The sequence below is a fragment of the Boleophthalmus pectinirostris genome, unplaced genomic scaffold, assembly GCF_026225935.1.
Source record: "Boleophthalmus pectinirostris isolate CB_2022bp ecotype Guang Dong unplaced genomic scaffold, ASM2622593v1 HiC_scaffold_4, whole genome shotgun sequence".
Lineage (NCBI taxonomy): Eukaryota > Metazoa > Chordata > Actinopteri > Gobiiformes > Gobiidae > Boleophthalmus > Boleophthalmus pectinirostris.
Window position 1 is genome coordinate 11,732,959 of NW_026571353.1, and position 27,532 is coordinate 11,760,490.

Here is a 27,532-nt window from a genome sequence, read left to right on the forward strand (position 1 = left end):
TCAGAGTAGATGAGGCAATGCCATTATCACATGGCAAAAAGCTCATTAAAGTTGCATTTGCATCCCCTTTAAGTTTGGGTTTAGACTTAAATTCCAGCTCTTTAATCAAATTTCACAACATTTAGCTCACACTGCAGAATGGTGTCAGTGGGTGGAACTCCCCTGTTGAAGGTTCTGAATCTTAATGAGGCTTTCCTAATAAATGAGGGGAATTTAAAACTTTGCCATGTCCAAGGACATGACAACATTATCTACAATGTTCATAATCAAATGCTAATGTTTTGAGTTTTGAGGAAAAAATCTACAAAAGACAGGCCACACACAAGTAATTCTTCCAGCACTAATTTGATTCGATCCTTTAAAATGTACTGCAATGTTTCTTTTTCCACCAACATCATGAGTCTTGGTAAGAGAAGCATACTCCATGGCTCCCACAGTGAACTGCTCTGTGCAAGGTCTTATATAATGTATAAAATGCTTGAGGTTTCCAGTGTTTAGTGTTGGATCGAGGAAGACACATCTTCCTCAGGTTACCTAGCAACAAGACACTGTACTAAGTCTCTGAAGCAGCTCCCAGTTTAATTTCACTGGAAGAAATATGGACTCTCTTCTTCACTCTATTGTTTTTAAACATGCACATGTAGTAGTTATAGAATGGACTACACAATGAATGTCAGGTAAAACATGTAGCTGCAGTCTCTATATCAGAAAAAAAACAAAATATGCAATAGTTTTCCATCAAGTGGAACACTCTTCTTAGCAAGACTTTAATTAAAATACTTAAAAGGCAACTCTACTTAGGCATCATGTTATGGTTTATGGTGCATGTATTATAATTATCACAGAGAGAATGATATCTTTATTATTTCAATCTATATCTCAAATATTAAGTGTTTAATAGGCTTACTATATGTATTTTGGTCAATATAATAACACATACAACTGTGTATTTGGTTATTACAGCACTAAGATCATTTCTGTCACACTTGGAATATCCATGGAACATGCTTTTTTAAAATTTACTTTAAAACTATATTTTGTAGCATGCTGGGTCTCCTACCTTTAAAGCCAGGTGGTTCCGGGTTCAATCCTCAGGCTGACTAATCTTCAGTCATGTCTTTGGTGTGTATGTCTTCAAAAGTGTACAAAGGCCTGTATGAATATGTCTTGGGACAATGCCATCTCTCAATTCTATGCAAAATGCTGCCCTCCACTGGTTAAACATAAGATCATTACAAATAGATTGACATACATGTTGTTTGGGTGGTGTATGCCTCAGGCTTCATTGAAATACTGAGCTTTGAAGAGCTGGGTATTTGTTATATAATACTGATCCAAAAGGGCATTACCAGTGGAAAATGCCCATCAGAGGCCTATGACTAACAGTCAGGGTTATGTAAGATTGAAACAATCACCCCTGTTTTATGAGTAAATAGTGTAAAGGAAATAAAACATGCCAGAACAAGTGTCAAATATTCAAATTGTAGATATAATTAATAAACAGTTCATCCCTGTAACATCTGGATCCTCCCATTTCTATCTCCTCTAAACACATCAGAATCTAATGCACTCCAAATAACATACCTGTGTGGAGTCATGAGCCTCCACCTCCTCTCTCTCCACTGTCTCTAGTCTTTCTTGACACCTATTCAGTTCTCCTCATTCTGTCAGATATAACATTAAGAGCTTTTTTTCCAGCTCTTGGTCTCTTCTCCTGTTGTATCTAGTAGTTCAAACACACATGGAAATATATTAAAAGGATGCATAGAATTTTTTTTTTAATCTACGCTACTAAACACTACTCTGCCCAGACCAGTTCATCTTTCCCACAGGGAATAATTGAGCTCCATAAAATGCTTCTTTATAGAGGAAAAAAAAAAAATATAATAACAAAACATTAATTGTCATTCAAAACCATGGTCAAGTTTCTGCACCCCCCTAAGCTGGTTAAAACAAGTCTTGACCAAGTTTTTGTCTTTTGTTTTCGCAAAGGGAAGAGCATAAGTATCACACATATAGGTGAAGAGCAGTAAACACAATGCATAGTTTTAAATCAGGGCTGCTTCAACTGATATGGTGAGGAACATCAAGCATACCATCAAATTCCCAAGCAGAGTTCCTGCAAATGTTGATTTGGAATGGGTTTTTTGAGCTCTTTGGGACCAGTGTGTGACCAGATAAAGGCATGAAACATGAACTAGTCAGGTTTCAAGAAATGCATTGTAATACTTTGAGTTTGGCCATAGAGGGAGCTATAGTACATAGCAACAATTACAAGAACCTATTTTTCAACTATACCATTAGCATTAGGTATGTGTAAATAACACACTGGTTGAATATACCATTAGCCATATTTTGACCTTGGAAAGAAGCCAGCTGGCATACAGTACACCATACGCTCTCAAATAGCCAAAAGGATGATATGAACAGTTTTTGTTGCAGCAACCCAAGGACTTGCAGCCTCATATAGCATAGCAATATGGTCTCTATTGCAAAAACATTCTTACTGCACCTTAGACCAACAATGATGTAGAAGGTGATTTGTTTCATTTGCTTGAAAGATACAGAAATTATCTTGTTATATTGTTGATTTGATAATAAAAACATTGTAATTCCTGGACATGTGTTGTTTTTCCGCATTTCCTTTATTTGTCCAAGTAGTATTACACTAATAAGGATAATGTAAGGCCCAGCATGCACCAGGCTTAGTGGTTTATCAGTGTTTTGATGGTCTCCCTAATGCCACAGCAGGAGTAGCAGGAGTGACCCACTTCTATTGTGCTTTTCTCTGTCAGTTCAGTAGGGCTTTGTTTGTGTTCATTCACCAATACACTTCACCCCTCCACTGCAAATGCACTAGAGATCTACATTTATAAATGAAGGATCATAATACAATAACAATACCATATTTGAAGGATAGGCAGGATTACTGTACATTCAGTTTGTTTTACTTACCTTACTTTGGAATCTGCAAAATAATAAAATATGAAAAAAGAAATCTAAATTTTGAAACTGGTGAGTGGATAAATAAAACATAATGCATCATGTTCATGTATCATGAGTTATTTCTAATGTAATGTAATATTAGTCTAGCTGCTGCTTGGCCAACTTTAAGGAAACGCTAAGGAACGACTTCTCACCTTAGCATATTTCTTTCGGCGAATTGGAGGTAAAATGCACTGAAAAGAAAGCCTTCAGCAGATTAACCATGCCCGTATGAAGCTGCAGCACCATGTTCTTAATCAACCATTGCGAGACAGATTAGCAACAGGTAATGTGTAAACTAGCCTATGGGCCTACACGTGGCTAGTTTGTAGCACATCAGAGCTAATTTAGGCGGGTAAAAAGGTCAGCACATAAAACGTAAACATGGTAAGGTAGTGTTAGCACACCACATGTTTATTCTGCCTGCTGTACTATGATTGATGTGTATTAAGGTCGTAATATACATATATATAAAAAACATAATTTGTCCTCGTAAAACAGGATCTCTCCTCGCCGGTGCATAGGCCCATGGATGGAGCAGACAGAGATGCTCATATCTTATCTCCTCCCCAGTCCTCCCCCAGACAGATGTGTGAGTACATGAGAATGATGTGTGCATTACAGAAGTGCCAAAATATGGCGCTATCGCTTTGAGCCAATGGTGAGGCGGTTTGTAACAGGTCTCTGCGCGTCACTGCTGTCACGGAGACGCGCACACAGAGATTGAGGAGACTGCGGGGCCGCGCACACCGCTCGGCTGATGCCTCCCGTTTAACATCATTATGGGGCACCGGGAGCCCTCTCCGAAATGGATCCTGACAGATAGACCCACCGAGGCTCGGACCCTAATACCGGGATAAAACAGTCTATTATTACGGTACGCAGGTCGCTATTAAAGCCGCAGAAGAGGCAGTGTTTGCTTTGAGTCGGTGCCGCGGTTGGTGCACTCCAGGCGCTAAAGGACAGATCTAGATCTGAACCGAAGGAAGATGGATGTGTTGAAAAGAGGCTGGTGTTTTCCGCCGAACCCGCTCATGCCAGGGTGGGCACAGCCGGAGTAAAACCAGCTAGGGGCTCTCATCTGTTGGCGTGTCTATGTCCGCTTTCTGCCTGAACCTGCACGCGTCCTCCACGGTGTCAGCACCACTGGAGCTGGACAGCGACTGCCTGGAGCCCCAGGGCCCGGAGCAGGAGTCTGGCGGCATGCAGCCTCACCCTCTGCGGCATGCCGGCTCCGGAGGCCTCGGTACGGCCTTGGAAGAGGAACTGGCTGTACTCACAGGGCAGCGAGACGACGAGGAGGAGCTGTCCGACCAACAGGCGCCTGGAGTGGGGCATAGCACAGACCTGCTGACGCTCTTCCGACAAAAGGAAAAAGACCTAGTTTTAGCTGCTAAACTTGGAAAAGCTTTACTCGAAAGAAACCAGGATTTGACCAAGCAATATGAGCGCATGCAGAAAGAGCTCAGCGACAAACTGGAGGTAAACAAACACAAAACAGTCCAAACAAACGAGCTGTTTCTCATTGTTCTTTTTATTTTTCCTTTATAAGGCATGATCACGTTTTACCCAACAAATAACTTTAAAGAGTGTGTTCTATTGGATTAATGTCCCCATCCCCTGCAGCTTTGGAGTTCTGCTTTCAGCCTTTTTAATTCAGGCTCTGTATTCAGCAGAAGCCTATGGGGCTTAAGATATAGACTACTGCAATGTAACATACTGCATATTGTCACTTGTCTGAGTAATTGTTATAGACAAAGCCTCACCACATTTTATCAGTTAACCTTAAGGGCTCTTTTTAAGCTGAGGGTGTTACCAGCAGCTTTAAGGTTATAAAAACTTGTCTTTAGTCGTTCCAAAGATATTAACTCAAAAACTTCCCTTTCTTTTTAAAATTAAACTTAATTTTGCCTATATGCTAAACCCAATAGTGTTTACTGAGTGAATCCTCCGTATTAATCCTGTTGCTGACCAGGCTTACCGTGTTGGCCGTACATCTGCTCAGCTCTTTGATCCACTTTTATCCCAATAAATCTCCTCCTATAAAAGACTGGTCCATCACTGAAGATATTACAACCCCCTCATGGCCTCCAGCGCTGTCCCATCCTGACCAGGGCTCTGTGTGCATGTTCCATTGTTTTGATTACTCTTTTATCTCTTCCTTTGTTGGTGCATTTGCAAAGAGATGAAAACCCCTGAAGAGGACAGCTGCAGCATAGACCACTCACTCAACAAAGTGTAAATCATACTGAATAAATCTACTAAATACTGAAAAAAGTATAGAAACAAAAAATATGGAGAAATACACAAAAACAGCTCTACTACAGTAGCTTATATATTTTTACACTCGTTTTAAGTCAGTCCAATGTAGCAATCTAGCTTTCGTCACCTCCTGCCCTTCAAAATAAAGCTTTTTGGAGCCTCTGCCCTTTACGATTTAGTTTCGTTCGCACTGCATTAAGTTTACCAACTTCAAGAGGCATTGGTGAACTTTTGGCACAGCCTGAAAAGTTGTGATTATAACTTCCTTCCTTAGTCAGCTATGGGGTCACAAAATACATAAGTCATGCAATGATAGTCAGACAAGGAGGCCAGTCATTGTTTTCACTATGAGGTCCATGCAGTGTTTGTTTTTTTTTAAATAGAGATGGGCTGTGACAGGTTTTTTCTTGGTTGATGCAGTACAGATTGTTTAGAAAGCAGAGAAAGTGGCGGCCAGTATTTTCCGCCAATATTTATTTGCCGATATGTAGGGCTGATCTGAATAATTTTCCAAAAATTATGTAATTTAAATTTAATACAGACTCATCCACAACCCTTTTTTGACTACAAATCTATAAGAAAGCTCTCTAAAGCTTGAGATTTGACTATATATTGGCCAGTAGTATAGGTCATATATAGGTCAGTTTGTTTCTGTGTTTGCAGTAGTTGTATTGTGACTTTGACTGCGATTGTCCTTGTCTGTTATGCTTGTGTACAGCACTTTGGCCAGTTGTAAAGTTTTTAAAGTACTTTATAAATAAAGTAGGTATGGTACATCTACATCACTTCCTTAAATCCTTAAATGACTAACTTTTTGCACACTCATAATTACATTTTGTTTCTCTTGTAAAATAAAAAATCTTGAGTAAAGAGGTAACTTATATAATCTATAGTATAGTAACTAATAGTCTTTACCATGTTGTACTGTTTGCAGCACTTGGAGCAGGAGAAGCATGAGTTGCGGCGGCGCTTGGAGAGCCGTGAGGGGGAGTGGGAGGAGCGTGTGGCTGAACTGGAGTCAGACGTCCTTCATCTCCAAGAAGAACTGGACAGACACCAGGTCCAATTGAGAGACGCTGACCGGGACAAGAGCCGGGCCATCAGGGAACTGTCCGAGCAGAACCACCGGCTGCTGGAGCAACTCAATAGGGTGAGGCTAGCGGTTATGGTGTAATGTGTTGTGGGCGTGGGCATGACCTGGGAGAAAGCACATTAAGTTTTTGTTGGATCTTGAAAATTCACATGTCAAAGCTTATGCCACAATTTAGGGACTTTAGGGACTCATTAGGCCAAAAACTTCAGGCAGAATTTGTATAAAATCCCTATTACATTTTTTTGACTTTTTTGTTAGCCCAAAAAACGTGGAGTTTCTATTAATGTTTTACATGTCCATAAGATTGATTGTTCCCTTTGATCAGAAGCTGGACAAACAGAAATTAACTTTAAAAAAGTAAAAGGGCCCCTATCAGCTCTTCAAGAAAATGTCTGCAATTTGCAAAAACACTGCTATTTTTATATTTCCTCCAGAAACAACTAAATCATTATTGTGCAAAAACTGTTGAGATATATACATGTTCTGTAAAGTGATTTTTGTTTTAGTTTGTCAGTTCATATTTCAGTCTTTTGGTGAATTCTTCTGGACACGTTTAAGATGTGAAATTTGAACAGAATCCTATTATTAAAACTCTTATTGTAATCGCAGTGCTTGTCTAAAAAAATCACTGAAAAATTACTTTCCCAAATCGTTCACTGCACTGGGCTGAAAGGCTTTTTGCGTAGAGCACGATTCATACAAAGTTGTGCAACAGCTGCAAAAAATGAGGCACATACTTTTTAAGATGGTGAGCAAGTGCTTTCACCTTTCCGCCTGTCAAACCTATGCAGCAGCCTCCACTGTGCTTGACTCATTCTGTAAAGGTGCACTATGTAACTTTTTGGTTGGGGGTCGGTTACCTTCATGTTTTTATGGATATATCACTGCTCTGCCTGGAATGATTTACAGTATGACATTAAACAGCTCTACTTTACGTTTATTCAATTACAGGCAGTTTTGTTGCTCAAAAATACCTAGAAAAACACACATTCTGACTGAGCGGGCCGCTTCTCCACAGATCTGACCTGTAAAGTGGTCTGGTTTGGTCTCCATGAAGATAGAAAGGTTTAATACCTTACTGTGAAACATTGCAAACAAAGCTAAAATCTCCATCGAGAAAAACATTTGACAGACCCTCCACCAACAAAGTTACGTAATGGACCTTTAACTTGGGCAGCTGTGGTGGCTAGAGGCTATGGGCTGTGGGGCCAGGGGACTCTAAATCTTGTTTGTTTTTTTTTTCTCTATTTTATATATGTTTTAGGTTATTATTACTTGATTACGGACAAACATCATTAGCATTCAAATTTTTCCAGAGTCTGAAAAGTTATGATTGTAATTTCCTTTCTACCCTTTTTTGGATTTCTTCATGGCAAGTCCTTCAGCTATAAGGCCTCTTGATTTGAATGGCTTCTAAAATACACAAAATGAGCAAAGACAGTCAGACAAGGAGGCCAGCCTTTGCAGTATTTACCTCTTTCCTAATGCCTGTCTGGCCTCACCTGAATTATGCCAACACATTAATATAAAAGTGGGTCTTCTGGGTGGAGCAATAAATAATTAATATTGATTGGACAGGACACTTATGCAATAGCAATCTGCATATTGAGGGACAATTCAAGGGCAATTTCTGGAACAGGTTCAATGAAACCCCTCAATAAAAGTGACAAGATGGAGATAGATAGAGGAGAGTATGCAGTAGTCAGTTATCTGTATTGGGTTTTCAAGAGGTTTGGGTTCAAGTGTAGTTTAACTCTACAGGTGCTTAAATGTGCTGGCGAAGCTACTTTGAACATTTTGTACCTTGCACTATGTAACTTTTTGGGTGGGGGGTTGTCACCTGCTTGTTTCTACAGAGATGTCACTGCTCTATTAAATGTTACACAGTATAACTAAACAGCTCTATGTAACATTTATTCAATCACGGGTATTTCTATTGCTCAAAAATACCTAGAAAAAATAGAATTCTGACTGTGAGCAGGATTGCCCCTCCACAGATCTGACCTGCAACTTAATAATAATATACTGTGAAACATTCCAAATGAAGCAAATAACATCCCTAGAAAAGAAGAAAGAAGAAAAGCCTGTGACGGACTCTCTACCAGAAAAGTTACTCAAAATACACTATGTCTAACTTTTCCGTGGAGGGTTTGCCGAAATAATAGCACCAGACCAAGTTATAGATCAGATATGTGGAGTGACGAGCCCGATCACGAGAAGTAATGCGTGTTTTTCAGGGTAAATTTAGCATAGTGCCTGTAATTGAATAAATACAAGGTAGGAAAGTTTCATTCTGAAAAGCAATAGTAATTTACATACAGAATAAATAAATCCCTGATGTACAGACAGCAGTAGAGTGGAGGCGAGGCTCAAGTGACTGGCAGTGAACTGGGCTGATGCAGGTGAAAGTGCCAATGTTTAAATCCTGTTAAAGAGCTCAACAAAAGACCTGCTCAATCTAAAAGAGCTACTCCCTGTTCAACCAAGGACAAGAACTACGATTAAAGGTGCCTGGTGTAACTTTTCTGGTGGAAGGTCTATCAGCTGCTTTTCTCCATAGAGGTGTTATTGCTTTGTCTGAAATGTTTCACAGTATAGCAGTAGGTTAGGTTAGGTTAGCTTGCTTTATTTGTACCCGTAGGTAAATTTGTTTAGCAGATTTGAGAGGCAGGCCCCACATTTCACATTTCATTCATCCACATTATGTACAATAACACGTATAAAAACAATCCTATTCACAGAGAGAATTATAGTATTTCTGAGTAATAGAAACACCTGTAATGAATGAATGCTAGATAGATGTGTTTAATGTCATACCATGGAACATTCCTGGCAAACCGATAACAACTCCAAGGAGACAAGCAAAAGATGGACCCTCCACCAGAAAAGTTAAACAATGTGCCTTTAATACAAGTCAGGGGCAGTGGCCATCCGGTTGCCAAAACTCATCTGATAGTTGTTTTGTTGTGAAACTGTTGGTAGCAGGTGCAGAGGCTGTGACACTCCCCAAAGCCCAAAGCGCAGCGGACAAGCCCGTACAGACTGTGATAACCCCAACATAGATGAGTAACTATGCCTCCTCTGGGGCCCAACTCATCTCTGGCGTTTGGGAAACTGTGGCCAATTTTTGAGCCAAGTAGATAGTATGGGAGAAAGAGAGAGATTAATCTATGCTGTTTAAATATTGTGAAATTTGCTATCATCGCTATTTGGAGGAGGCCTAATCTCATGATCTATTTCTTTTACTGTTACTGATTCATTCCCATCTCATCTGCTCAAGACAACCAGCACTTTTTATAATGAAGATATCCAATTCCAACACGTTTCATTGAGAATCTATATTGTATAGATCCGAGTTTAAGGTAATAGCATATTTGTGGGGTATTTCAGGCCTAAATTATGATGAGATATGCAATGAGAGGCATTGTTTTTTTTGCTTGTGGTCCGATTCACAAATATTCTGACTTAAATCATATAGTTTATCACTGTATATGATTGATATTACTGCTTTTTATGTTGTAAGAACTGTCATCTTAACCATAATCTCATAAACATTAGAATTTTTTTATAGTTAAAGAGCAATTTGAATTCAATTTAATTCTTAACTGTTCCACACCTCAATTTTATTTAAATAATTTGATCTATCTTGCATTTACTCGGTTATGAGTTTTTATTGCTTAAAAAAAAAAACTATCTCTTGCCACTCCACATATCTGGCCTGTAACCTGACCTGGTGGCATCACCTGCCTGTTTAATGTTTACCATATACTTTGGAACATTCCAGGCAAAGCAATAGCATCTCTCAGCACTTCCATGAAGAGACGGAAGATGTGGGACAAACCTTCCACCAGAAAAGTTACACAGTGCACCTTTAAAGTGCATACTGCAGATTTTTTTTTACTTTACTTTTAACCTAATTTGGTTGGATTATAACAAATCCCCAAATTTTTGGGGGGCGGGCCTGAATATACTGTATTCAGGCCCGCCCCCCAAAAATTTGGGGGCTCGGACAAGAAACCTCAAATAGGCCTCCCTCTAATATAAATTAATAGGAAGAGGGTTCAATTATGGGCCCCTAAAAATCTGGGGCCTGTCACATTTTCCAACCAGGAAGTCAAGTTTTTATCTTAAAAAATAGGCAAACTGGGAAAACGACTGTGAATGTATTTGCACAAATCTTACATATAATGATCTTAACTATGTTAAGTAAAATTAGTAGTCTAACCTGTTATAGGCACTTTAAACTAGGCTCCTTCAAATGAACTGTACCTAATTGTGTGCATCGAACCGTGTTTCCATGACTGGGCGAGTGTGAGACTGTGGCAGAAGTGATGATGAGGTGATTGGAGGTGCTGTGTTTACTTCCTGTTGTTGTGTAATTTTGTTTGGTTCTGTTGGTGGTGGTAGTGTGAGTGTATTGAGCACTGGGCTGTGACTAAGTGTTACAGTTCAGCCTGAATGGCGTGTAAATCACCTGCAGTTGTACAGACTTCAGGGACCCGCTATTTTTAATCTAAACTCTTATAATAGTTTCAGTGGAAGGCCTCTATTATGACTGCTGTATTTGCCTAATAATAACATTTAGCTGTGCATGTCAGTGATGATAGTTTGGATACTTCCTCTGGTGCTAGACTTAAATATATAGAGTTTCCTTTTTTCTACAGAAGTAAAAGCATGTGGTTTAGAGCAATGTGCCTCAAACTGTGGTATGCAAGCTCCTTCAGGTGGTATTTGGACAGCTCTTCAGTATGTGGGTTTCCTTAAAGGTGCATTATGTAACTCTTTGTTAGGGGGTTTGTCACCTGCTTGTTTCTATAGATATGTCATTGCTCTGCCTGAAATCTTCCACAATATGACATTAAACTGCTCTACCTTACATTTAGTAAATGTAATGTAAATGTAAGTTTTAGTTTTTAGTTTTATAGCTCAAACTATAAAACATAAAGCTGGCATTCTGACTGTAAGGATGGCTGCCTCTCCACAGATATGACCTGTAACTTGGTCTAATTTGGTCTTCATGGAAATAGAAAGGTTTAATACCATATTGCGAAACATTCAAGACAAAGCAATAATATCTCCATAGAGAAAAGCATTTGACAGGCCCTATACCCGAAAAGTTACACAATACACCTTTAATTTAGAGGCTGTTTTATCCACTTTTTGTCCTGCTTTGGATAATCTCAGTTTTAGAATTACAGTGAAAGCAGTCTAATTTTAGACCTGGTTTAGCCCTAGATTAGACCTGGAATAGTCCTGTATATACAGTGGTACAACCTGGAGGTCTAGGCAAATTTGAGTTTGGGGCCCTCCCAATAATAAACTAATTTTTATATTTATTCACATATTTATTGTGTGTTCTTTAGATGCACACGTCTCTATTTTTAATGAACTGGACACTTCAGTTTCAGTTAGGTGCTAGTTAGAGGTATGGCAAATTTAGTTGCCTAATAATTGTAAAATGTACATCAGGCACTTTACTCTATTATGTTCATGTCAGGGCCAGGCTGTTTTCCTCATATATTCAGTAGAAAGTTTTCTGATGGATTTTCCCATTGAGCATCTGGTGTGAGGAAAATAAACAATCACATCCAGTTACCCCACTTGATGTAGATCTGGTGGTACTCGGGACGCCAAATCTTTTCCTCAGTGATACTTGGTGTGAAAAGTTTAAGAGCCACTGTTTTGAGCAAAGTTTGTGAAATAAATGGCCATTCTTTGAGTGTAAATGACTGGAATGGAAAACATGAATCTGTTGTTATTGAGGTTGATTTTATTTATTTAAAGTCTGTTTTACCATTTTATTGTGCCCAGGCATTAAAATTCTAATAGGTTACCAAAAGTGTTGGATAAATTAATTCCTTATCAAGATATTTGAAATAATAGTATTCTTCATTTCTTTTACTACTTTACTTGAAGAGATACTTACACCTTACAGTTTTCATCAAGCAAAATGACTTGAGGGTGTGATTATAAATCTGAAATGAAGGTATTAGAGAAAATATAACCTTGTTTTTAAGAAGTCTCACCATTTTCCACTGGCCAGGTCATATTGTCAGTGTGTTGTTTTTTTACACCCCCTCTGAGTTTAATTAGCAGTGTTTGACCTTGAGGAGAGCAGTGGAACAGGAAGTGATGTAATGGTGCTGATGGGATTAGGTGTAATCCAGTGTAAGAACCTGAGCATATGCATCAGGCCCTAGATGCAGGCCCGTCCACAGAAATTTGGGGGCCCAGGGCAAGAAGCCTCAGATGGGCCACCCTCTGATATTAATTAATAGGCAAAGGTTCTAGGACCCTCAGGCCTGGAGCCTTTAAGAGCATAGTTTTATGTCCTAGATGCGTAATTTAAAAAAAGTACTTAATCTTCAATTGATTATATGACGTTATTTTATATTCTATCAAAGTGATTGAAATGATTGTTGAGAAAATAAATCAAACATGTCTTTAAAATGTGTTAAAATGTTGTTGTTGGTGTTGTTGTTGTTATCATTATTATATTATGTTATTATTATATTATAATATTTATTTATTTACTTATTTATTTATTTTAAGGATGATAAGAGTAATGACAATAATATTATTGTTGATATTATTGCTATCATTATTCTTTTTTGTATTTTTTTTGTATTTATTTATTTAATAGGGACAGTGCATATTGATGAACATCTAGAACAATGCAGTGTAACTATGCCAGATTATAGCAAAAATGCTCATTTCCATCTGTAGTCCCTTGGCAGGTAACACCACAAATTTAACAGTGAAAAACAATAACAAGTGACAGTTCTACACTAAAAGTGTCCACAAGTCTGGTTTTCCTTTCGCCACTATTACTGTACACATCTGGTTTATTCTAAAATCATGTTTTGTATGCAAGTTTTTTAGTATATAAAGAAAATGTGTTACAATTTTAGCAGAAAATGTGATCTAGGTAGATTTTTGTCTTGCTGGGAAAGCTGCAGCAATTGCATTAGTCCTAGAAGTATTTGAGCTTCAGCTTTAAGCTTCGGCAAATCTGTAGTAGTAGAAATAGTAATAGTAGAAAAATAAGTTATGTTGACAGGCATTGTACTGGTCTCTAATCTGATCAGAGGGAAGCAGGGGGAGAAACTGTCTAATGTTATTACCACAGGATCAGAGCACGTTTAAATGCAGTCTCTGTGTTTGGGCCTATATAAGCCATGTGAATGAACAACACTAAAGTTCTATCTGTGGCGTCTCCTTTATAACGACATCAACACTTTGCTATCTCTTGCAAATTAGATATTTCACTGACTCTTAACAATGGCAAATAGTTACTTTAGGAAATAATCAGGCCTGTTATTTTGTAATTGATTGTAATAACCCTTTTATATCACACTTTTTTTTTAATAACATGTCCATATCAGTTTTACATTTGTGATTGTAAGATACATGCTAACAAGACAACAGAAAAATGTGCAGCCTAAAGGTAGCCAGGCATTTAGCTGACAGCAAATCAGATGAGTCATTCTGAAGGTAGTTTAGCCTCCAGTTCTACTCTGGTAAGAGCTTAGAAGTTGAAAATGACTCATAGGGTTTACATTTTATGGATGTGAAAATGAGTGACCTGCAGGTTTTATACACAATATTGATCCATTTCAGAATATTATACTGTAAACATCAGTTAAGCAATCACAGGTAATATTTCCACTTTTATTAAAATAATTGGAGGAAATGTATTAATATTGGACTGTAAAAAAAAAAGTCAGGATTTTTTTTTTTTTTACCTTGTATTGATAAATCATGGTTTTCAATTTGATTATATAATGTCTTAATAAAAATAAAGAATTTCGATAATAATTTCCTTAACATACACAATACAGACCCTTAATCAGTGCCAACAGAAAAAATAGACACATTTATTCCCCCTAAGTATAGTTATGTTTGAATAATTTTTATTCTGAATTTTAGTTGCATTTTGGTGTACATTTTTGATATCTTTCTTTTAAATATTCAGCACAAATATTTTCAAGTTCTCAAATTCAGAGTGGAAAACTCGCAGTGGAAAATTTTGTAACAAAGATCCAAAATGCCAAGGCAAAAGCAATCGATCCTGAGATTGAAGAGGACAGAGGCTGTTTCCTATTGGCCGTTCTCATCTGTGGGCAGGATTTACACTTCAGAAATAAAAGAAATGAGGTTTTGATGAGGCTAATTCTGACCAATCACTTTGCATCGATTCCGCAGGCATCTCAGATCTTTGCTGCAAATGTTTGAATATTGATTGTTGAATTTGAGGGTTTGAAAACATTTTTGCTGAATATTTAAATATTTAATACTTAATATTTGTTTTTATTTTGTATTTTAAACACTTCGAAAATGTACACATAAAATTCCAGCCACTAAAACTCTGAATAAAAATTATTCAAACATGTTTTTTCAGAGTTAAAAAATTCAAAGTGAGAAATTCAACAGCATTTAAAATTAAAAATCTGACGAGACAAATTATCTTCCATATACAGTTGTCTCCAAAGTAGGGCTCTCGAAAAAAGTATTGAAAATCAGATACTAATATACTAATCAATACTCAAACTAATATCAAAACAAAACAGGACATTCACAGGACAGAAATGAACCTTTCCTGAATAACTTTAGAACGATCTTGAGCTGTATTAGTACAAGTATAAAAGCACATAGACTAGATGTCGGTTTTGGTAAGTAGTATAGTGTCTATTCCTTAGTTTGAAATTTTAGCATCATGACAGCACTACTCCAAAAGTCTGAACTCTGACAACACTGGCAATTGACAAAGAGAGCACTAAATCTTCATTAAAATTCAATTCATTGCCTTTAACCTTTAATATGACCCTCCCTCCCCAGATACAGATTTTTGATTGGCAGGTATAGTCCCTTCTTCTTCTGATTTGTTACACAGAGTCTGTGGAGGCGACAGAGGAAAAGGCCTGAGACTCAGACATCTCAGATCAGAGAAAGAAGTCATTTCAACCCATCACCAAGTCTTCTGGTTGTCATGACGACCGCGGTGCATGCAAATTCAAACTCAGCGTTGTTACTGATGGACTGTACAAAAAAAGCACTGGACTACAGGCAGAGAATGTGTCCTAAAAAGCTTGACATGAGTAGAGATAAAGCCTGTCACAGTCATTTTGAAGTATGATATATTACATAATATTATATACTGTAATATAATACTGAAACACATTTATGCCACTGACACAAAAACCCAAGAGCAAATAAACCACAAAACTATTAACTAAACCAGTCATAGAAGTAAATAATTCAACCTTTTATGGCTTAAAGGTGCATTGCGTAGCTTTTCTGGTGGAGTCAAAATGTTTTTGTTCGTGGAGAGGTTATAGCTTTGTGTGTAATGCTTCACAGTATGGTATTAAATCTTTATATCTTAATGGAGTCCAAACTAGACCAAGTTACAGGTTAGAACTGTGGAGAGGCAACACCGCTCGCTCACAGTCCAAAATGCCTGTTTTTGTAGGTATTTTTGAGCAATAATATCTCCTGTAATTGAATAAATGTGAATGTGTTTAATGTCATACTGTGGAACATTCCAGGCACAGCAATGACTAGAAAAACAAACAGGTGATGGAAAAAAAAATCTCATGAAGAGAATTTTTATATTGACCCCAAAAAAATCATCTGTCATATACTGTATATTGAGAGATAAGTCCATAGTGACAGGCCTAGTAGAGCTGTCCAGAGTGTGAATGAAACTCAATTATAGTTAAGATAGTTTCTCCTTTCGTGGTGCCAGCAAGCATGATAATAATTTAATTTACATAATGACAGTCGTGGACTTGAGTTATGCTTGTTTTTAATTGAGTTGTGTAAGACTGGCACTAAGGAAAGAGAGACTGAGGTGGCAAAAAAGTATGTAAAAACAAGAATCAGGTTTTAGCACTTGAAAAATGTTGGCATCGATTCAACATTATCTTAAAAGCAATTGTAATATGGATGATCTCTGGCTGAACAAATTTGAGTTAACTGCGTTGTTGCATTTGTGACTGTGATTAATCTTTTAAATGGATTTGGATTTTGTTCAGAATGTGCATTGTAAACAACTCCAGGAGGATTAAAGGTGGACTGGGTAACTCCGCCACCATGGAGATAATATTGCTTTGCCTGTAATGTTCCACTATAAGTTACCATAACTTATATAAGATGCATTTATTCAATACTGAGTGTTTTTATTGCTCCAAAATCCCTTTAAAAATATGCATCCTGAGTTCTGACTGTAAGTGGGGGCGCCTCTTCACAGATCTCCCCTGTAAATTGGCCTGGTGGTATCTCCTGTTTGGGTCTGTGGAGAAGTTTAATGCCATATTTTGCTTTAAACATTCCAGGCAAAGCAATAACATCTTTATGGAAAAAAGCAACTGGCGAGCCCAATACCAGAAGTTACATAGTGCACCTTTAACAATCAAGACGAGACTGAATATGAACTGATAAACTAAAACAAGAATTCTATGAATTTCAGAACATGTTTGGAGAAATCTAATTTTCTATAAAAATAAAAACATGTATTCTTTGCAGAGGACATTCTGTTATCAAAAGTAATCTTGCAATTTGACTCAAATTGCAGTTTTGATTTGATTGTGATGCACTGTGTACCAAGTGAAAATGTAATGTAGTAAATTGTTGTCCGTGTTAGAATAACCAAAATATTGTGATATCGTATCGTTAAAGGTCTCACAATAACATCGTGGACCATCACAATATATAGAATTTCAAGTCTCTTTGCCTAAATTAATAGTTATGGCACAACAAAAGAAAGAAGAAACTGAAAAAACAGAAAGAACTACATAGACCATGATTCTTTGCCGTTTCAGTGCAGACTACATGAAGAAATAACTGTTCTAAGCACTTTTAAAACTTAAGACAAGGTATAAAAATAAGTTTAAATTTAATAAAGTAAAGAAAAAAGATGTAATTTAACAAAGGCTCAAATTAGGTAAATCATTAACAAAAAGCCGGGCCCAACTGGGGTAACTTGAATCAAACAAAACAGAACAAAACTAACCCAACCAGACAAAGAACAGGGTGTTTAAATACAAGAGGGCCAACTAAAACTGAACACAGGGGGGATTACACTAAATAATTAAACTAAAACTATTAACTTAATCAAAATAACAAGAAGGCAAATAAGTATAATACAGAAAGTAATAAGTGATTAATAAAGTGACCTTAAACACACTAGACAAATGAACTTAGTAAAACAAACTCAATAATGCTCCCCCCATTGTTGATTCATGGATGGTCTCTGCCAAGGTCCTCCGTCTGGCTACTCGAACAAAACAAAAAAGAACAAGTGTAAGTAAATAATTCAGACTTACAGTATATTAACTAAATTGTGTGCACCCAAATTAGAATATAAGTCTACATAAAGGAATTAAATTATGTGCTGTAATTAACTTAATGTAAATGAAATGAAACAAAACAATACTAACAATATGGAGTGGTTGCAGAGGGATCCAACATAGTCGTACTGTGAGATGTATATAGTGAAAATATTGTACAGAGAGATATGGATATTGTTACATACCTAATTATTAGGGCTGGCTATCATTAAGAAGTTGCCGATGCGATACATATCTCGATACAGTGCACTTTTGATTCGATATGATACATTTCAAAATGATTTGATGTGGTTCAATAAAAAAAAAAAGGCTGAATCATGGCTGTGGTATTAAAAGTCTTTGTTAAACTCTTTTTTCCCCCCATTTTAATCATCAAAACAGTGAATGAATATGTCAGATGTACTGCATAAGAGTTTCCTTCCTCAAACTGTAGCGCTGTAACAAAATAATTTAGTAAAATAAACCAAAAAATACAATATATCATTACAGCAGCCCACGATATCGATACTGTATCATCACATTAAACGATACGATATATCAATGTTTCAATATTTTTGTACACACCTGCTACTTATATACTGTATTTTGTGTCCAAGAGGAGCCAGCTTCTCCGTTAAGCCCTACTTTTCTGTCCTGGATTCCTCCTCTATGTGATTCGTTCCCATTCGCTCTGGAGTGGAGGAATTTGTTCCGATTAAACCTCTATCCTCACCACTGGCTTTACTGCTCCAGCTCTACGCCTTTATCTCGGCTACTAGGTCACCCGCCAGCCACGGTTCTGCCCCCTGACCCCCGACCCTGCTCCACTGACTGCAAATTGGACAAGCACATCTGGCTGTCTGCAGATCACACTATGAAAGTACTGCAAAGGAATTAAATAAAAATCCCAAAGGAACCAGTAGCCTCTAGATAAACTTTTACTGTTAGGTTTAAATGGAGTTACATGGACTTTATTTTACCTCAGAATTTATTCTCGGGGATGGAGCACTTTCAGAGAGCTGACATAGGATTAGCATTTCAGATAGTTGGGAAAACGTGCATGAGGTGTTATGAACTAAAGCTGAACTATCTGATGAAAAAGATCTAATCATGATTTTTCCGACAAGCATTGCAATTGCGATTAGATTTGCAATTTATATTTTAATATTTTGGATTGTGTAAATTTTCTGGTGGAGGGTCCGTCACATGCTTTTCTATGTGGAGATATTATTAAGAATGTTTCACAGTATGGCGTTAAACCTTTCTATCTTCATGGAGACCAAACCAGACCAAGTTAAAAGTCAGATCTGTGGAGAGGCAAACTTGCTCAAAGTCAGAATGCATGTTTTTGTCTTTATTTTTGAGCAATTAAACCACTTGTAATTGAGTAAATGAAAAATAGAGATGTTTAATGTCATACTGTGGAACATTCCAGCATGTGATGGACCTATAACCAAAATGTTACATAGTGCACCTTCAATTTTAAACACGTCCAGAAGAAGTGACAGAAAGACTGAAATATGAACTGACAAACTAATACAAGAATCACATTTCAGAACATGTTTGTACAGATGTAAGCAACAGAGGTAGAAGTTTTTATCCAGAACAAGACAAAATGTAATCGTTTGTGATGGAAATTGGTACTTCAGAACGTGCAGCCTGTGCTTTCAGATTGTGATTCATATTGCAGCCCTATTATGAACTGCAAGGATGTGAAGAAAACAGAAGCAACTTTACTAATATCAGTCATTTTTCTCTATCTGAAACCTGTTGAGCTAAGGGTCTGGTCCCAGCTTTAAAAAGGCAACCTTGTAAAATTTCAACAGATACCATTTTGAGCACTTTTTACTATTCAAAAATATAATACTTTGTCACTTTGAAACCATAAATAGAGCATGCAGGCAACAGTAGTACGTAATATGCTAGTAAGATGGTTTCATTTTAGTGTAACCCTAACCTAATGTAATATGTAATGTTTATTTTTATCTTCATGAATGTACTCGGAGTTGTATTTCCACTGATTCATACATGTTTCAGTTCTCTTTTTCTAGGCTTGATTGCTTGAGAGCTTGTTACGGTAAAGTGCGACTATAAAGGAAAAGGGCCTCTCAGTTCTGCAGTTGGGAAAATTAAGTCAGTGAATCTGTTTCTGTTATTAAAGGTGCATTGTGTAACTTTTTGGTTAGGGGTTGGTCACCTGCTTGTTTCTATGGATATCTCATTGCACTGCCTGGAATGTTCCACAGCTCTACGTTGCATTTATTCAATTACGGGTGGTTTTATATCTCGAAAAACAGATATTTTGACTGGGAGTAGGAGTGCCTCTCCAGAGATATGACCTGTAACTTAGTCTAGTTTGGTCTCTATGAAGATTTAGATTTAGATTTAATTCCATGCTGTGAAATATTCCAGACAAAGGAAGAACATCTCCGTGTAGAAAAGCATTTGATGAGCCCTCCACCAGAGAAGTTACACAATGCACCTTTAGACCATTTTAGAATACCGTACTTACAATTACCAAAATATACACTGATCTGTGTTATAGTTTCATACTGAATACACAAAAAATGTAATATATTTTTTAAAACCTTATTTTCAAGATATAGTTCAAGGGAAGGTGCACATGTTTATACTGTAAATAAGCTCTACACTCCTTACACGCTTGTTTACTCTGTCCCTGCTCTCAGCCTTGTGAGACAGTATTTTGATGGATTTGGTGGTTGCCATGGCAGCGCTGTGATATGTAAATGAGGCGGATGCTGACTGTGAAGTGGCTTGATCGCACCTGGCCAATGAGCCCAAACCAGGCCGAAATTATATTGAAATAATAATGAAAATGGAAAACTGAATAATTTTACTCCCTCTCTTGATGGGAAGAACTGTAGAGCGGTGGTCCACTTTCTGAATTAGCACTAATCTTTGTATATAACTGTGATATACTGTATTTATATTACTATGTTTATATTTTTTTACTTTACTTGGACATATGCATTTGTATAATTATGCCTTATTTAACACCAGTTCTTGCTATTTTTGCTTACCATTTATACCATTTATATATTTTTTCTCTTTTTTAAATTTCCCTTGTGGATTAATAAAGTTTGTTCAAGTCTAAATCTAAGTCTGAAAACAACAAAAAAGAAAGAGAAACAGGAACCTCATTCATTTTAGTGTAAGTTTTCGTTTGGATATCTGACACTGTACTAGATTTACACCAAGAAGACTGTAGAGAGCTGCTTAAAAGGTCATGGCTTTTGAATAACAATATAAAAACTGGGGTTGCACGCTTGGTTTAGCCAGTGGAACGCTCTGCAACGGAAATTACTTTTTCAGAACTTGATTTAAAAAGGCTTATTATATTTAAGCAGTCATGCAAATATAGGACCATGGAAATTTGACAAAGGATATCTGAATTGTGTCTTGAGATTTGAATAGACTAGTGCGGTCACGATTTCAAACTCGATTTTGATACTAATGAATAGACTTGATACTCAATAATGATGATAATAGAATGTCATTTACAAGATTAAAGGTGCACTATGTAACTTTTTCATTGGAGTCAATTCCCTGCTTGTTTTTATGGATGACATTGAACAGTTCTACCTTACATTTACTAAATTCTAGGTAATTATAGCTTAAAAATATCTAGAAAAAATAGAATTCTGACTGTGAGTGTGGTTGCCTCTCCACAGATCTGATGTGTAACTTGGTCTGGTTTGGTCTGCATGAATATAAAAAGGTTTAATCGCATACTGTGAAAAATTCCAGACAAAGCAATAACACCTCCATGAAGAAAAGCATTTGACGGACTCTCCATTGGAAAAATTACACAATGCACTTTTAAATCGTAGTACTTTCTTTTATTTTATCATGTGGTCTTATGTCCGTGTGATCCTTCAGTAGTCCAAGTAGGTTTCAGAGTGGTCCATGGTTGTATACTGTGTGGTCTTATACTTTATTTCAGTTTATTTCTTATCGATGTTTCCACCTTAAACACAGTCAACCATAAAATCTTTGGAATCATTATACAAACCAGCACAGTAAGTATTAGAGAGGAAGCCCCAGAGTTATCACCACTGTCACATCCTCCACAAACACAAACTCTTGAGTTGGGAAAACCTATTGAAACTGCATCGTAATTGTTTAGTGTTTAAAATTCTGCATGGTTTAGCTCCACTTCCTCTTTCCTCCTTTATTACTGTCCAATCTAACAGACACACCAAAGGCACCACCAGAGGCACCTTCAGAGGGGACTGCACCCGCCCTCTGAGGAAAATAGCATTTAGCCAGACTGTGTTCTCATTCACAGCCTCACATCACTAGAACTCAGAGTCACAAGAAGTGGGAGAGGCACCATCGTTTCAGGCATTTAAAGGAAATGCTAAAAAGCGACTACGGTAAAATACCAAATAATAGCAGGGGCGTTTATTTGTTTCAATCACTTGACAGACCAGGGTTTTATTTGAGACCAGGCAGGCGATTAATTTCTTCCTCACAAAAATCTTGCTCAGTAAAACTGGGAAAATATGGTATTCAAATTCTTTTAACCAGTATGACTATGATTTACAGTTTTTACGATGGCCTGACAACGACTTTACCTATTTTGCCTGCACAATTCCTGCTGCCTTATCCCCTGCCTTTCCTCGCCCCATTGCCACAACTTTCCTCTTCCTCCACAGCAGCTACGATGACATTGCTGGCTTCGTCCGATTTGCCAAACTGGAGTACTATTACCAAAACTCCTAACAAACATTTGAACTGAAAGTTTATATGTTTTTTGTTTGTTTTTTGTTTTCGATTTTTTTTTAAATGATCATATAACTATGTAATTGTGAATGTTATTTGTATTTTAACAAATTTATTGGTACATGAACATTTGAGCTTCCAGGGGTTCTGTTACCATCTGGCATATTGTAATGTTTATTAATATTCACTGTCTCACTGAAAAATAACAAACTAACTAACTAAATAAAAAATAAAATAAATAAATAAAATGACCAGTATTCCCCTGTGCTGTGTTCTCATCCAGGCTGCAGAGGTGGAGCAGCAGCTGTCCACTCAGGTCACTTCACTACGGGATGATTTCAGGGAGAAGAGCATGTCCACCAGCCAGCACATGACGAGGCTGGAGACCCTACAGGCAGAGGTAAGATGCTCTTATGTCCACTATATTAAATTATATTTATGCAAATTTGTTCTGTACTTCTTATACACAGCGCTGTGGGAATAGTATTATATAGTTATAATATAGTTATAATAGTATTCGCTAAAATTATGAAAAGAGTAATGGAGAAACTCTGCTGGGAACACTAACTTCAGTAGTAAGCATCTTAAAATCTCTGTTAGTTTACTATCTGCTATCTCATGTGGGAACAGCAGGCAGTATTCCATTATCAATTTCATGTTGCAGTATATGGCAAGGAGAAAATTCAGTTTGTCGACTGGACAAAAGTTAGTTTGTTTGAAGACGTTTCACAGCTCATCCTAGCTGCTTCTTCAGTTCCGCCTTCAAACAAACTAACTTTTGTCCAGTCAACAAACTGAATTTTCTCCTCGCCATGGATTCTATCTGGACGACTGAGCGATTCTTCACACGTTGCAGTATATGAATAAAAATAAATAAATCACTGAGAATGCACACTGCCATTGTGTCCTTGGGCAAGGCACTTTACCCAACTTGCCTTTTGTCCCTTCACACATGTGTATATATCAGAGTCCTGCACTTGTGGGTACCCAACCTGGTACAGGCAAATAGTAATTAGCAAATAGTAATAGCGGGTAGTAATTACTCACAGGTGGGTCAGGACTAAATCATGGGTAAACCAGGACTACACCAGGACTAATCTTGGGCTTAAGAGAAAGAAAACTCCGAGCTCATGGAGCAGGGTGTCCACAAAGCGCTGAGCTCTGCGCCGGTCCTTTCACGGTCACCCGACAGTCTACGTGGGCACACCTCCAAGCCCGTCCCGACAGTGAGTCCTAGTTCAGTTCTGGTTTAGTCCTCCTGGTTCAGTCCTGGAATTAGTCCTAGGTTAGTCCTGGGTTAGTCATGGTTTAGTCCTTGTTCAGTCCGGTTGTGTGGCGCAAAAGTGCGGCACCTCGATCAATGTTTCTTCTTCACATAATGCCTGTGAAGTGATGACAGTCAAGTTGCCTCTGTGAATTTGTATTCGTACTGAAGAAAGTGTAACCGTTTCATTTCATTTTGTGATAGTAATTCTTGAAGTCGTAACTTTTCAATTCATATTCTGATGGATGCTTCAGTTAGAATGCTTTTAATTTGTGTGTGATTTATCACGGGCACGGGCGAGTAATGGGTGGAATGTTAACGGGTTCGGGCGGTTGCGGGTTTAACTTTGATATAATCACTGGTTAATGGGCGGGTGTGTTCCTTTACTGCGTGGGTGCAAGCAGGTGCAGGTCTCCAAAAATGGACCTGTGCAGAACTCTGGTATGAATACGTGTGTGATTACAAGTAAGAATGGGTCCAGTAGTGGTACAAAAGAGCACATTATATAATAAATGTCAAATGTACTGTATATAACACCCTTATCTATTGATCTTTTATATTATATACCGCATGAATATAGAGTTGTGATTCCATCTGAAACTCAGAAATATATATACACTCTTCAATTTACCGCAAGTTTATTTCATTATCGCAGAGTGCACAGGCCCCAGTAGTGCCCTTACATAATCCAATGTGAAAAGCTTGGCACACAGAGTACAGTACACTGCATTATTGAGCTCAGAGGGAAATCACATTCACTTGTGTCTGTCAGGTACAAAGAACAGCTGTCAGAAGCTCTTATAATATGTTTTCTCTCTTCACCATTTCTTCCTGTTTGTGAGAGCAGCAAGGGCTAGAAGTGAGTGGTCTCCGGCCGCTGTCCTTGTCTCTGTAACTGCATGCTGCATGGGAAATACACATGGTCCATTGAAAACAGGGGTTGTCCACTGACTACACACAAGAAACACAGAGTCATCTCAGCAAGGGCAAAGTCTCAAACAAAGAAGTAAACTCAGACTAAAAAGATTTAAAGGTCCACTTTGCAACTTTTCTAGTGGAGGGTCTGCCATCTGCTTGTCTCAGAGATGTTACTGCTTGGCCTGGAATAAATCAGTTTTGCAGACATAGCATGCATTGCAGCTAACTACTAACTTCTGGAATAAGGGTTAGGAGAATATATATATTTTTTAACTTCTACCTAGTTATGATATCAGAATGAATTTACTGTAATGTGCAGATAATGATACTGAAATAAATTTGTGCACACAAACTACCTACCTCCATGGAGAGAGGCAGCTGACTCCACTTGGCCGAGTTGCAGGTCAGATCTGTTTGAGAGGCGAGCACACTCACAGTGAGAGTGTATGGTATTTTTGAGCAGTAGAAAATGAAAATCATTCTAGAGGGTAAGTGCTATGTCATCAGACAGGGGATAAAGGGCACTGTTTACCCAGGGCCCAGTGCAGAGAGGGACCTCCATAAGGTCTATAATGTGCATTCTTCAGCAGACAACAGAGCCCAAGATGATGTATCCAGGATCCAAAATTTGGTGCTGGCATCACCATGGAGACAAGCTGTTCACAGACCATCCAGCAGAAAAGTATAGTGCACCTTTAACAATGAGAAAAAAGTCTAAATCAAATCACTATGCAAAATGTATTCAAAATCTAAATATGAATCAGATTCCATCCTCAGAGACAGAACAACCACAGGCTATGCTGAATTTAAATTTGAGATTACATTTGTCATAAAATTTGGATTCTGTTCAGATCACGTAATTTAAACAACAGTCTATAAAAAACAGGATATTATATTATCTAAATAAATACAGCCTTTGTCTTTGCAATTTGCCTAAAGAAACTATGAATCATATATTATGTCCAGACTTTTACAGTTACTCTTACTTGAGTGGTAGTTTCCCAAATACATTTTTACTCTTACCTGGGTATATTGCTGGACCACTACTTTGTGCTTCTACTTGAGAAATATTATTCTGAACTGGCAATACTCTGAATTTAGTAAAATCTTTGATAACTCTACTCACCTCTGATTATACTGATATGATAAATATTATGTTCAGTAGATCATAAAGCACGATTCTGTCCAGAGTACACATCGTGTTTTATAGAAAAAGACAGGATATTATGTTTTTGGAGAGAATATTTTATTACCTAAATAAATACATGTTTTATGATTTGAATTGTGCCAACTCATATTGAGATTTCGATCGTGATCAATTATAATAAGTGTTCATTATATTATGAATTAGCTCCATATCTTTCAAGCACCATCTGAAACCTGCACTGTGGTTCCTTATTGCCTCCAGATGAAAGTCATAAGCCATAAAACAGTCATAACTTTAAATCATCTTGTAGTACAACAAACAATTACACACTAGCGTGCCCATTGTTTGTTGTTTTCTAGATCAGATTGGTCAAACGTATCTGAAATTAGGTATGCGTCTGTTCCATACTGGTATCAGATACCTGCACCAATTCTAAAAAGTTAGCTGGATCAGATATCAGCTTCCAAATATCGATTCAGTTGATATTCTTTTTGGATATGTATATTGATGTAATAAGACTATTTACAGATGCATAAAGTCTATTAATGTTTGAACAGAAAAATTACACAATGCACCTTCAAGATGAAGTATTAATATTGCAATTAAAAAAATGGATCAGTGAAGTGAAATGGTAAATGGTTTGAAATGACAATTCCCTGTTTCATTATGTTGCATGATCTAAAGCAGGCGTCTCCAGCCTGTAGCTTGGGAGCAAGTAGCTCACCAAGGGATTTCTGAATCATACGTATTGTGTGTGCTGAAGAGCTCAAATTTGATTTAATTAAATGCCTATGATCATTGTAAATGTATCATTTTGGGGCCTCTCTTTGTGCCCTACTAAATGGATAATAGTTGTGTAAATGTTTTATAGGCATCAAACTGTACTCAATCTCCATAAAATGCTCTTATATTTACTCAATTTCTTGTGACTGCTAAAATGAGTAGCTCCCTGGCATTTTTATTTTATGAAGGTAGCTCACCAGAGGAAAAAGGCTGGAGACCCCTGATCTAAAGTGAACTAACTGTTTAGGGCATGAAATAATGTACATAATTCTTGCTATTCACCAGTTTACTCATTCATACATTCATTCATTTCAAACTTTTATTACAATGCATAGAGAGTGTTGTTGAAATGCAGAGAATAGCAGACTGCAGCGTTGCTCTATAATTGGGAGACCACATCAGCGCTAAATTTAGATCCACTGCAATGTCTGGGAGCTCCCACTTTCCAACGCACTTTCTATGTCATCCAGTGGTGACTAATGCTGGCTTGATGATGGTGTTGTTTTTGTTTCATTTGTGTGATGCTTTGGCTGTGTAAAACATATCAAAAAAATGTAGATTGTCATTTAAGTGAGGGTGTGAAGAAGCAAGTGTGAATTTGCAGAAAAGTGGGTTGAAGATGTAGGTCAGAAGCAGCTGGGATAAAAATGAACTAGATAGGGATTCAGTAAGATGTCTTGAGAATGCAGACTAAGTAGGTGTATCATTACTGCATTGACAATTGAAATTAACTATATTTAGACTTTTTAAAATCTTTACTCAGATATGATGTGTTAAACGAACTGTTTTGTGAGGATTTTTATCAAGTTTGACAAAAATGGAGGTAGATAGACCTGATTTCAAAAGTAGCATGGCTATTCATTCTCCCCATATATAGTAATAATAATATTAATATAAATATTAATAATAATATTAATAATAATAATAATAATAATAATAATATAATAACAGACAAACTTGGCATAAAACTTTATCTCAGTCAGAATTGACAACAGTTGAAGATG

At 37.3% G+C, this 27,532-nt stretch overlaps 1 protein-coding gene across 1 annotated transcript in view; it reads left to right on the plus strand.

Annotated features, from left to right (window-relative positions):
* Positions 1-4,080: 4,080 nt before the first annotated feature.
* bicdl1 (BICD family like cargo adaptor 1) overlaps positions 4,081-27,532 on the plus strand; it is a 32,571-nt gene continuing 9,119 nt past the window's right edge. Inside the window, exons 1-3 of the mRNA XM_055161686.1 lie at positions 4,081-4,467; positions 6,182-6,397; positions 22,700-22,816. Of these exons, the coding sequence (XP_055017661.1) occupies positions 4,081-4,467; positions 6,182-6,397; positions 22,700-22,816 (720 nt within the window). The remainder of the gene's footprint in view (positions 4,468-6,181; positions 6,398-22,699; positions 22,817-27,532) is intronic.